Below are 13501 nucleotides of genomic sequence, written 5' to 3'. Positions count from 1 at the left end.
GAATATTCATCTTTCATTTTTCATATTTCATACATTCTTTTGTTCTTTCCAATTTCTATTGTTATGTAAATATCCATAATTCATATCTATTATCATAATTCATCGATTTATCATAATTCATATCATAATCCATCTTTTTATCATAAATCATATCATAATCCATATTTTTATCATAAATCATATCATAATCCATCTTTTTATCATAAATCATATCATAATCCATATTTCATAATTCATAATTCTTTTGTCTTTTCATATTTCTTTTGTTCTAGAACAATAGAAATATGAATCATATTTTTATGACGCTATACGTACACCTATACTACTATTACCTTCGGATGAATTTGTAACCTGGTTTTTAGCAACCTGTCTTCAGGGAACTAGGGGAAAAATGTAAAGTTTTTACATTCTATAATGCACATGTACTCTATTATACGTACATTATACATATCATACACATTCTATCATATACAAATAATATATGTCAAATCTTCACAATAATATCCAGTCTTAAAGTTAGTGGCAGTCTTTGACGACATAGAAACAATGTTGCCTTTTGTTCTATGCCGAAAATATTACAGTCGTGTTCGAAGCATAACAATGATGGGATGTGGTATTACCCTGTATGGGAATGTGCATTTAGTAGTCAATGTCGTTTTTAAAAGATATCCTTGCAACTTATTATTATCTTTTTATTTTACTCAAGTGCGATGCATCTGATCATCAACATTTTCATATTCATAAGACTTATCACCATTGCATATCACCATTTCTTGCAGTCCGAGGAGAGCTTAAAGGCTGCAAGTTTTGATAAGAAGTCGGCTGCGGCAGCTCGAGAGTTCGATGGCGCTCTATCTACATTTCCTGATGACGTCACACGTCAGCTGACCTTCATTAGCCAGATTGGTGTCTCTACCCTCGACAACCAAACAGTCGCCGAGGTAAACTTCTCAACTGCACGGGAAGCGCAGGGATACCTTAACCGCACGAACAGCTATACTGCTTAGTGGTACAATTGCAACTATCCCCATATACTTTCCGTTAAAGATTAATCACATTCACAAGCTCATAAGTTCAAGTAAAATAGACTCGATTCGCACAATGGCTTTATCACAGTATCTGATAAGAATCTTAACGTTTTTCTTAAATTTAAGATCGTTTAGTTATCGCAGTGCCACCTATAGAAGAGCACGTAGTAAGAAAGTTTTGAATCGAACGTGCAAGACTTCATGCAGTTCTGTCTATCTCACCATTTTCTTTCCTTATGAAATGTTCCTTTTTAAGACTTTCAATTATTTGGGCAGCATTATAATTTCATTATCATGATTACAATGTTCATGGTTTGTCTCTGTATGGATTTGCTAGCATTGTCCTGTGTTTATTCATGTTTATGTTTGTGTAAAGTGTGTATGCATATGCGGTAATTTCGTATGTAGTTTAACCGCCTGACCTCGGAGATGAGCGAGACGTACAGCACAGCCACGGTGTGCCGGCCCGAGCAGCCCTGGAATTGCGTCACTCTCGACCCAGGTGGGTGGCTTCAGATCTGTACACTAAGGGATGTCATTGGTGATCTATCACTTGGTCTACTCTCACTTCGTCCAATGGCAATTTAGTCTAAAACCAGTTCGTCTAATGGCCATTTAGTCCAATTGCCACTTAGCCTCATCAGCAGTTGGCCTACTTCAAGATGGGTTATGCCCATTTCGTCTAGCTAATGCTCAGTTTATTAGACCAAATGGGGAAAAAATCCCAGTGAGACAAAATTGCGATTAGACCATCTGGTTATTAGACGAAACGATTATTAGCCAAACTGATGGGTATTACAATGTACTAGTAGTCCAAGTGAGGATTAGACCAAATGGCATTAGACGAAATTGATAGTAGACCAAATGAGTTTAGCCCTAGTGGTGTAAAACGAACTGGGAAGTAGACCATCTGATAGTAGACCAAGTGGCAATAAATCTAGCAGTTGCCAATATTGTTCTCTCTTGTCTAGATAGGGTTTGGGCCATGTTTCGCTAATTTGGGAACTATAGTTATCAAGTCAAACAATGAAACCACTGTTGGGACAGATTCAGATCAGGGGTCCGTTTCATATAGTACTTGTCATCAGTGACAAGTTGTCATAGATGTGACAAGCTACTGAAATCCTTGCATCTGATTGGCTGAGAGCAAATTTGTCATAGAAATGTGGCAGTTGTCACTGATGACAAGTTTTATGAAACAGGCCCCAGATGTAATTCGGAATGATACATAAATATCCAAGATGTATTCTATCTCAACATGGCAGGGTGGGAGCAGGATAATGTTCCAAAATGGCTCAGTGAAACAATTCTTAACTTCTGAGGACTTATTGATCCCAAAATTGTCCTTTATGATCTGTTTAACTGAACTTAAACCATAGGATTGATGTTAGAGCTTGGTAAAACAGGCCCTGGTCTGCAGCAGCCCTCCCCCTAGAGAGGAATTCTTTATTGTAATAACATTCATAAATTAAACGCTCTCTCCCTCTACATGACCATAGTAGTATCCATTAATCCCCTACACACACTTCTATCTATGAATACATCGTATACTACATTGTTGATCATCACTGTATATCGTTCCTAAAACCCTCATTAAGACGAAAATACTGTACATGATCATAGAAATGAAAATGAACATAAAGTTTGACGGTAATATACTCTAGAGTCCATAGGGCATAATGCAATTTCCTCTCAACTTACAACATGTCTCTCTTTTTCATTCTGCAGATCTATCAGAAATTATGGCGTCTTCAACGGACTGGGACGAGCTGGTGTGGGCGTGGAAAGGGTTCCGCGATGCGGTGGGCGTGCCAAACAAACCTTTGTACGCAAAGTACGTCGACATTGCTAATCAAGGGGCACGGGAAAACGGTAGGAAGGTTTATAACCTATATTCGTAAGCCACTATAAATTTCTTAGTGTCTTTATAGGTAAGCTATGCAACTACTTCGATCAGTCTTTAATAGTAACGGTTGAGGTTGTTATAATCTATAAAAATAAATTAGTTGTAATACGTTAGTACACGTGTGATTTTTTTTTTCATTTAACTCTGCAAGACAACAAGAAAAGGAAATTCGCGCAACAAGGAACTAGCGCGAAATTAAAGGCATGCGAATATTTTGTTGCTTGCCATAAGTCCGTTGAGTAGTTAATGTCTTGATTCTGCGCAATCAAAAACAAGCGAAACTCCTCTCAGCGCCTAAAATTACTCACACGAAAACATTCTGTTTTACAAGAGTATGCTTAACCTTTAGAGAAGAATTCTTCACGAGCATAGTGAAATTGATGAAGTTTGATAAATTATAGATTCTTCTGAGGAGTTTAAAGAGGAACGTCAAATTCCACTCTTATACCCCCAGAACATACGATGGGACACATTCCATTCTTTATTGCTGTAAGCTACATTTACATAGATTTTTCACTTTTATATACCAAATGTAAAAAAAAAAGAAAGAAATGAAACAAACTAAGAAGTCTATGTCATACCAGCATATAAACAAAGACCAGGGATAGAAGGACAGATATATTAAGTACTACCATCACAAACACTATCATCATCATCACAAGTACAAAAAAGCAAATATCTTGGTCATGGATGAGGAAAGAGACGATTTTTTTTAATTGGGCCACCTGCAGGATACGAGGACATGGGTCACTCCTGGAGGTCTGAATACGGAGACGATGTGAAAGAGAAGGTCCAGGAGATCTACGAGGCTATCTTACCTCTCTACAAACAGCTCCATGCTTACGTCAGACGCAAACTCCATAATGTGTATGGCGACAGGATTGATGTCAAGGGTTATCTACCGGCCCATGTCTTCGGTGAGAGCATGTTATGAATATTGTATTTCGAGAAGAGACGCGACGGTTCCTTTGTATTGAAAACAAAAAAGTTATTATGCTTTTGATTTTATTTCGTCAATCGTTTGCGGAAAAAACGATCAGCGCATCCCTAATTCAATGTATGTTAGTTCAGAAACAGAAATGGGAAGAATACTTTACCGTAAATGTGTGAAAAGTAAGCAAATGAAATGTATATTTTACTGAATCTTAATTCTGACAAAGTAACGAAACCTAAAGTACAGTGTGCATTCTTGATGTTTTAATAAGCACAAGCAGTGTTTTGATAAACCCTAAACTTTCATGCATACAAACATACAGAAGAACAAATAGCTCACCAATGCAAACATACAAACACACACACACACACACACACATGCATACACACTCGCGGGATCAGAAAAATTTCAGAAAATAAAAGAGAGCTAGATAGATTTACAAAAAAAATATAGGTAGATAGGTAACAGACAAGGAAAAAAAAGAGGGAAAAAGAAAAAAAAAAGAATAGAGAAAGACATTCATATATCTCTATAGGTAATGTTTTATTAACATTCAGTGCTCACACAATACAATTAATGATGTAACGAATTGTTTTATTTTACGGCACTGTCTGTATTGCATCACCCAATTTTAGTTCCTTTTCTGTCAAAAAATCAACCAAATTAAAAACAAACAAACAAACAAACAAAACAAAACAAAAAAGGTCCGGCAACATTAAACATGCATGACATTGAAGACATTAGCAACGAGTTCCATTTTCCTTTCAACTTTAGGTGAGATGTGGGGACGATTCTGGGACAACATTTATAACCTGGTGGTGCCTTACCCAGACAGACCAAATATTGACGTCACAGACACCATGAATCAACAGGTGAAGTATCTAATCAATGAAGTAATGTACCTCGAAGACGTGCGTGCCCCATCGACAAACAAAATATCTCAACTTCATCACGAATATCTTAAGACAGTTCAGTTTTCGGTGAGGGAGGAAATTGAAAAGCAAACATGCATGAAGACATGCACACACAGAAACATGTATACAAGCATCTCTTTATCTGTCTACCTATCTATCTATCTATCTATCTATCTATCTATCTATCCATCCATCTGTCCATATACAGTCTATCTACTTATACATGTATAACTACCGGTGTTTAGATTTCTACACATATGCATACGCGAATATTTGAGATCTTTACTGGGCCCCATTTCATAAAAAGTTGATATGATTGCAACTCTTGCTGGGATGGCAATTGTCATGTTAACGACAAGAATCCAGCTTCCTAATTGGCTGTTGCTATTGGAAGTTGGCATTCCAGCAAGAGTTGCTATCCTAACATCTTTTATGGAAGGGGGCCCCTGGTCTATAGTGGCGTCTTGAATGTAAAATTGTTCGCAGCAATGTGTAAGTGAAACAGTCCCTGGACCTGCTTGGTGATAACGTTAGCGTATTGATCTGGGGAAACATATCTGTGTATTTATTCTAACACTCCTTTTCACTTGTTATATTACCTATACTAGCGTCAACTATAAGAAGATGTCCACAGACAAAAATTGCCGCTACATTTTAATAACACAAGTCTTTTCCAACATACTATAAAATGATGATGGTGATAATAACAAGAATGATAACGATAATGATAGTAATAATAATAATAGTAATAACAATAATAATAATGATAACAATAATGATGATGATAATAATAATAATAATAATAATAATAATAATAACAATAATAATGATAATAATGTATGACTAATTTGGCGCGAATTCCACTCTGCAGAGTGCTCAAGGCGCATATATACTATCATTACCTCGGTCATTGGATCATAACACCGATCTGTTTGTATCCTCTCAGGGTTACAACGCCACCACACTGTTTGAGATGGCCAACGAGTTCTACGTTTCCATGGGACTGCTTCCTGTCAGGGATGAATTCTGGGAAAACTCCATGTTTGTCAAACCTGATGACGGTCGTGACGTGGTATGCCATCCCTCGGCCTGGGATCTCTTCGACAACAATGACGTCAGGTGATTAAAACTCTCAGGTCTAATCAAATTGCCCCAAAGAATATAGACCGCGGGTTTTTGTTTGTTTGTTTGTTTGCTTGTTGTTGTTGTTGTTTTTGTTTTTGTTTGTTTGTTTATTTATTTATTTATTTTTTTTTTTTTGGGGGGGGGGGCATCGTTCCCCGTCATGATGTCAAGAAGAAATGCATACCATGGAATGTGTAAAACTTTTTAAACATGAGTACATACATCTACATATATTTTAGTCATGTATTATATAGACATTAAATACTCGATATGTACTGTATATACTTATATACAGTGTAAATATTTATCGAGTATTAATGGCTATATTCACTTATTCATCGTAGCATTTGAAAACTTCCCCAAGCTTGAAACTAACTTGACCAATTCGTTCTATACTCAGGTTGAGATCAATCTCTCGTTTTTTTATAGTGTATTACATTGGGCTCATACATTTTTGTTTGATTGAATGCAGTGACACGTGAGGTTAAATCTGAATTCACGACATGAATATTTCAACTTCTCGTAGACAACAGGTGAAGTGACAAATCCCCTGAAAACGAATGAAATGATAGGCAACTATCTGATGTTCCAGTCTGTATACTCTCATTCACTAGGATCAGTATCTGCACGGAGATTACGATGAGATATTTTCTGATCGCCCACCACGAGCTCGGTCACATCCAGTACTTCATGCAGTACGAGGGCCAGCCTGTGGCCTTTCGAGACGGAGCCAATGGGGCCTTCCACGAGGCCATTGGGGAGGTTATGTCCCTCTCCGTAGCCACGCCCAAACACCTGCAGGAAGTTGGACTCTTTGAGGGACTAGAAGAGGGGGATTTCGGTATACTTTCTTAGAAGTATAGAAACAGCAGCTTATATATATATATATATATATATATATATATATATATATATATATATATATGTATATATAAATGTTGAGAATTCATGTATTGGCTCCACGAAGAAACGAAGAAATAAACTGGTGATGCAATTTTTTTTTTTGCCAATAAAGAATGACTTTATTCGACTCGAATTTTCAGCGGCCTCCGCCTTCTTCAGGAGTCTTGACTAACAACGATTGTCAAGACTCCTGAAGAAGGTGGAGGCATTACCACGTTATTTCTTCATTATATATGTATATATATATATATATATATATATATATATATATATATATATCTATACATATACATATACATATGAGTAAATAGATAAATATTCAGATATATATGTCTCTCTCTCCATATATATATCTGCATGTATAGGCCTATTCATATTGAAATAAACTTGCTGACTGCTAGAGAAAGAGGGAAAGAGAAAGGGGAGTATAAGAGAAGGAAAAAGCGAGGAAAGAAAGAAAATAAAAGAGAGAAAAAAGGACAACCTATTATCATTATGTGAAGAGCTCAAACTTTAGTGGTAATGGAAACACTTATTATTATATCTCATAGTAACCAATAATTGTGCTTCTTTACAAAAAAGACGTTACCAGAAAATTGAGCTATTTGTGAGTATCACTGGTTGTTGGTACCTTTTAAGTAAGCGTGTCAACACTTTTAAAGGAATGAGTATTCAATCGTAACTAGTAAAATAATTAAGCAACAATCTCTCCTTGCGTAATCTCTTTCCTGTACAGTATATAAGAAAAGTTGGAAACACTTTGGAGTTGAGAGGTTGACTTAATTGACGTCTGTATTTTTCCGCGTTGTTGTTGTTGTAGAAACCGACATCAACTTTTTACTGAAGACGAGTCTGACTACGATAGCGACATTGCCGTTCAGCCTGGGCTTGTCGAGGTGGAGATGGGATCTTATGAGCGGTGTCTATGATGTCAATAACTCCATGGCAAGATGGTGGCAGCTCAAGTAAAATTTGATTTTTGCATTTTTCATTTTTTTGTCCCAATATTTTCTTTTGTTTTCACTGTAAATAAACGCACTTATTCATTACACTCATCATAAGGATGATAGATAATACGGATAACATTATGGTGCACGTAATAGCAATGGTTGTTACATTGTAACAAACTTCACATTTGAATCTTGTATTCAGCCTGCGACCCTTGTCAAGATTTTACCAGCAGTATAGCCTCGTAATATTTGTTATTTACTATTGTTTGGACTCTCTGTTGAAGCAGACCATACAATAAACAGATAAACAGAATCTCCTACTAAAGTAGAAAAGACAATTTCCTATCATTATCATCATTATTACACGTATTATCATAACTAAGTTTGTTACGATAATCATACGTCACGGCACGGTCGTTTTCTTGTCTCTCCATACAGGCGAGATTTGGTTGGCGTAGAACCTCCAGTGCCGCGGTCAGAGAATGACTTCGACCCAGGAGCTATGGACCACTTCATTACTCATTATCCTTTTATTGGGTACGAACACTGTCTTTAGGAATATTCACGCACATACAGTCAGATGCACAGATATGTTATATAATTACAGACGAATATACATATGCATATTACATAAGACGGGCAGACAGATATAGGTACCAGTATAAACAGGCAGGCAGGATACGTATATAAATATTTCAAGTTAGATTGTATTGCTGAGCTGCATTGAAGGAAAACAATTCTAACGCACCAGATTTGATATCATCCGTCAGATGATGCGTAGCGAAGTTGCACTTACAGATTAGTTCTACAGAAAAGAATCTAATTTGCTGTAAAAATTTCAAGATGACTCCACAGAAATTATCAAAGATGGAAGGAACCAAACATGGCAAAGACAATGACGTGTGGCTTAGTTTTCAATATATATATATATATAATATATATATGAGATATGAGAAAGGGAGGAGAAATCGGTGCGTAGCTTTGACATCGTTATTCCTCTTACTGTTCCTCCATTTTGGAAAAAGCGCAAGAGTTGAAAAATTGGTCTCCGCCGGGAATCGAACCCGGGTCTTTGGCATGGAACGCCAACGCCTTAACCGCTCGGCCACGGAGACGTCATAGCGATTCAGGCAGACCTAAGCTCGAATACCCAACGGACCAACCCTTCAACTCTTTAGCATATACGTTCCTTTTTGGGGCAGAGAGTTATGAATAACGACCAGCCGCGTGCCTCAGCTGGATCTGCAATGAGATTCACGTAGCGGTGAATTGGGATAATGTTTTTGTGAAAGAGATCACCGCTACAACAGCTTTTTGGCTTCTCCTGAATAATTTTGCATATGTGAGATATGAGAAAGGGAGGATAAATCGGTGCGTAGCTTTGACATCGTTATTCCTCTTACTGTTCCTCCTTTTTGGAAAAAGCGCAAGAGTTGAAAAATTGGTCTCCGCCGGGAATCGAACCCGGGTCTTTGGCATGGAACGCCAACGCCTTAACCGCTCGGCCACGGAGACGTCATAGCGATTCAGGCAGACCTAAGCTCGAATACCCAACGGACCAACCCTTCAACTCTTTAGCATATACGTTCCTTTTTGGGGCAGAGAGTTATGGATAACGACCAGCCGCGTGCCTCAGCTGGATCTGCAATGAGATCCACGTAAGCGGTGGCTTGTACATATATATATGTACACACACACACACATATATATATATATATATATATATATATATATATATATATATATATATAAATGTATAAGCCAGTTCACAGTTAGCTCATGTGCACATTGGTACAGATGTCCTTTCTTTTTTCTCTAATTGGTTAGGCACTTCACTCATTTTCAAAGCAGGATGATGCATAAGTATGCTCATAAATTGTGAGCATGCTTACGGAATTCAAGTTCAAACAAAGAATGAACTTGCGCAGAGCAGGTTGACAAGAGGGGTCTGTCAGTGGACACTTCGGCAGGCATTCATTTTACTGTTTTGTGTTGAATGCATAAACAAAGCCTTTCTACCAACATTACTAAATACCAGGCTTGCTGTCAGGTGAATGTGCTAGTAAGCACTATTTATAAGGGTACATAAATAATCATTACATCAAGGATGCTTATCTCAGTGAATTCAAAGGCAAACATGCCTGATTGTGCAAATGACCTTTTTCTGCTCATGCGCAAAGTGGAACTGTAAACTGGCTTATTATACATTGCATTGTAGTGTGTGTGTCTGTGTGTGTGTGTGTTTTACGTGTGTGCACATTCTATGTGCATGTGTCTATGTGACTCTGTTAGTGTGTCCATGCTTTTGTGTTCGACTCATATTGAAAATGTTGATGTAATTCTGCTTGCCTAGATCATGGAGGTACAAAGAAAGTCTTTTCTACCTCCATGCCTATAGATACTACATCCGAACGATCCTCCAGTTCCAGTTCTACAAAGCTATGTGTGATGCAGCAAACCACGAAGGACCATTGCACAGATGTGACTTCTATCAGTCTCGTGAGGCGGGCACTCTCTTGGGGTGAGTCGATTTCAATCATTTTAAAAAGACTATCATTGATTAGGGAAGTGATGAAGTGTTTTAAAGATTAGCTAATTTTCGCAGAATAGTCCTCAAATAGTTGATTATGCAAACGAGTGTTGATAAATATGTTTCACCACGTCATAATTTTCTGCTATGAAAGTGTAAAACATAATGTTATTCCTGCCTAAATAACTTTAATATAATCATCAGTCTGATACATCAAGATTTGAGACTGGGATATAATTGCGGTTGAATCAAAGAAAATAAAAACAAAAAACCCCCCCAAAAACCAAACAAAGCAAAAACAAAACAAAAACAGGAAATATTGATTTTCATGACTCTGTCTACATAGAAAGATGTGTCGACATCAACTTTATTATTTGTACATATTCACATTGCATGTTCAAGAACTGCTCTGTAAAAATTATTGAAATACATGTATAAAAAATGTAAAGTTTCCTTTAATTTTCATCCAATTTTTATCAAATTTTCAGGTTGTGATGGATACAACTTTTGTTATTTCTTTTCAGACTAACTTCTTTTAAAATTGCATTACACACCAGGGATCTCTCAGTGTCAGTTGCAGAGAGTGGAAATAGTTGTGAAATGATGTACACTGCTGGGAAATATACAGTAGGAACCAGTACAACTGTCGGTCAATTTGTCTTCGGTAGATTGTCTCCAAAAGGCTGAAAATGCAAATGCAAATGTTACCGCAGGCAACGATTTGGAGAAAATTTGAGCCTCAATGTCATCTCTTCACGATGATTCTCTTTCAAATTCTGCAAATCTCAAAAGTCACACATCTGTTGATGTTTATTCATTATCGTTCGAATAGTCCCAAATGTTTCCCCCCATTTCCTGGCGGTTTACCTTTTCCTGGCACTTGTGAACTAAGAGTCAAGGAATAGGTTTTGCTAACACAAAAAGAGAAATTCCTCAGTCTTACTTTAGGTCCCTATGACAAATATAATTCTACAATACTGTAGACCAAAATGAGGATGAATTTGAAATAATACAGACGTAGAATGCCGGCCTGAATGCTAAACACGACTGTAATTTTTTTAATGTATTCTTAAAGGCGGAATGATATCGACCTGAAGGTTTATTTCTTATAATACAAGGATACAGGGGACTTTAATATAGCAATGGTAAAGGCAGGCCATAGATAATAGATTACCTGAAGAAAATTTTCTGTCCGTGCGCTTTATTTTGTCTGTCCACCCTCACGCAGAGACATGATGTCAATGGGAAGAAGTCGCCCATGGCAGGAGGCCATGGAGGTCATTACGGGACAGAGGGAGATGTCAGCTGACGCCATTTTGGAATACTTTCAGCCCCTCATGGAATGGCTGGAACGGACCAATGCTGAGAATGGCGAACAGATCGGCTGGGACTCCCACTCTGGTAAGCAGGCAGAGGTGTAGAGGTCATGGTAAAGGGTCTGTTAATGGGCATTTCGTTACTAGTAATATTTGGGATGAAGTATGTGAACCTGTTCGTTCCTTGCGTGTGTTTGTGTGCTGGGGGGAGGGGTGCCTGGTTTTTACTGTCCTACATGCCTAACGGTGCAGTCTATTTTGTAATTCTCGTTATAACAGTATAAAGGAAGCTCTTAATCTTAGTACCTTTCATTTAAAGGGGATGGCTAGTAGCTGATCAGTGGGAATCAGTGCGTTCAGTGGGAATGCTGGGGGATGATTGTTCCAATCCTTGTGGGATTCATTTAAGAGTACATATATCTATTGTCATGTGAAAATTATTTGCTTCAGAATGGTCTCATATTCAAGTAATGTGCAGTTTAATGTTTCCAGGTTAGCATGCCTGTACAGTGACGGGGCGATCATAAAAGGATGGTACAGTATTGGTGGAGATGAGAATGGGGCTTTTAACATTTTGCGAGATACCAAGAAAACACTTATGAAATAGTACAGAGCATACCATTTTAAGAGGAATTCTTTGATGAAAAATTGGACTGACTGAAACATCTAACAACAAGGTAAAACAAAGTGATCGTAATAAAATGTGGGTCCCACACTTTATTAGAATCGCTCTGTTTTGGATATCTCAGCCATTTCAAAACCAATTTTCGTCAAATAAACGTTGAATTCCACATGGAATTACATGCTCTTTCATATTTCATAAGAGGTTTCTCATTATCTCACCAAAAAATGTTAGAAACCTGAAATTAGGTCTCAACCAAAATTATACAATCCCTTTAAGACTAACTTTTTTCTTCTCTCCTAGAAATTCCTATATACGGATATAGCAGAATGAGTAACCTTGGGTGTAACCATAATCCATGCCTTTTTTTTCATCGGAATCGTTTATCGTCTCTTTAATAGTACAGTCTCCTCTTTATACCTCGATGAGCCAAGCGTTGCGTGCCTCGCGTGGGTTGGTTTTGATCCTTCAACTCCACTTCCTTTGTCTTTTTCTCCTGTCCACTTCAATTTCTTCCTGTTATTCCTCCCACCCTTATCCTCCACCTTGTTTTTAATATAAGGGCTACCACGTGTTTGTATCTGTCCTTCACTCTCTTTCCTTTAATAGTCAAATAACATAATTTTGTTAGTTCAGCAATTTCTTATTGCTATTGAAGAAATTACCCACTACAACCTCTGCTTTTTAGCAGTCCCTTTAATTTCCAATGATATTGATTAGGTATTTGTCATAAAGTTCACAACGCGCATCTAATTCAGTTTACAATATTTTCCTCTTACAATCATGACAAAACGAATCTTGTACTGATTTTGTGTAATAACGTTGAATAATGTGTATTCAAATATATTATTGCTATAATTGCATTTTTGTTGGAAATGAAATAAAATGAAATAATGAAAGAATGAATGACTATTTTTTTATGAATTGCTTAAAATCTAGAAAAAGATTGAGTTAAACGTGATAAGTTTCACTCAAACAGTACAGAAAAAAAGAGAGAAAGTTTAAATCCATGGAGTTTGGCAGCAGTTGGTGAAACTGCAATTGGGTTGCAATCACGTGAGGTAGATTAGACAGTGCGATAGTATTATCATCTTTCAACTTTCTTTTGATTTGTACATAATTCGACATGAAATAATTCTTTTTGTCTATGACTCAGCTACTTATTTTCTTCCCTATACAATGTCATTACTGAATCGTTATGTGCAATTCTAGTATAATTCAGAGAAGGAAATTTAGTGAAGATGTGTGAGACTGTGATACTTGTCAGGTCATT

At 37.1% G+C, this 13501-nt stretch overlaps 1 protein-coding gene and 2 non-coding genes across 3 annotated transcripts; 1 reads left to right on the top strand and 2 right to left on the bottom strand.

The window, feature by feature from the left end:
- The first annotated feature begins 710 nt into the window (after nucleotides 1–710).
- LOC139716425 (angiotensin-converting enzyme-like) lies at nucleotides 711–11711 on the top strand. The gene is made up of 11 exons (XM_071627970.1): nucleotides 711–941; nucleotides 1437–1530; nucleotides 2757–2900; nucleotides 3666–3851; nucleotides 4643–4740; nucleotides 5729–5901; nucleotides 6522–6748; nucleotides 7631–7775; nucleotides 8199–8297; nucleotides 10159–10281; nucleotides 11519–11711. The coding sequence occupies exons 1-11, from the start codon at nucleotides 711–713 to the stop codon at nucleotides 11709–11711; spliced, it is 1713 nt and encodes a 570-aa protein (XP_071484071.1).
- Nucleotides 8804–8875, bottom strand: Trnag-ucc (transfer RNA glycine (anticodon UCC)). Its single transcript has one exon. It is a non-coding gene; the product is annotated as a tRNA-Gly (tRNA).
- On the bottom strand, nucleotides 9204–9275 carry Trnag-ucc (transfer RNA glycine (anticodon UCC)). Its single transcript has one exon. It is a non-coding gene; the product is annotated as a tRNA-Gly (tRNA).
- Nucleotides 11712–13501: the final 1790 nt, after the last annotated feature.

This window comes from Diadema antillarum, unplaced genomic scaffold, assembly GCF_040938485.1.
Source record: "Diadema antillarum isolate AM-2024a unplaced genomic scaffold, OU_Dant_1.0 scf00000065, whole genome shotgun sequence".
Lineage (NCBI taxonomy): Eukaryota > Metazoa > Echinodermata > Echinoidea > Diadematoida > Diadematidae > Diadema > Diadema antillarum.
Note: the sequence above shows the minus strand (reverse complement) of the source record. Positions and strands in the feature narration are given on the sequence as shown.

Bases quoted from the DNA above. Each gene is read 5' to 3' on its own strand.
- LOC139716425 (XM_071627970.1), top strand. From the start codon at position 711: ATGCATCTGATCATCAACATTTTCATATTCATAAGACTTATCACCATT. The intron at 4,741-5,728 runs GTGAAGTATCTA...GTATCCTCTCAG, and splicing joins CAGACACCATGAATCAACAG to GGTTACAACGCCACCACACT. The intron at 6,749-7,630 runs GTATACTTTCTT...TTGTTGTTGTAG, and splicing joins ACTAGAAGAGGGGGATTTCG to AAACCGACATCAACTTTTTA.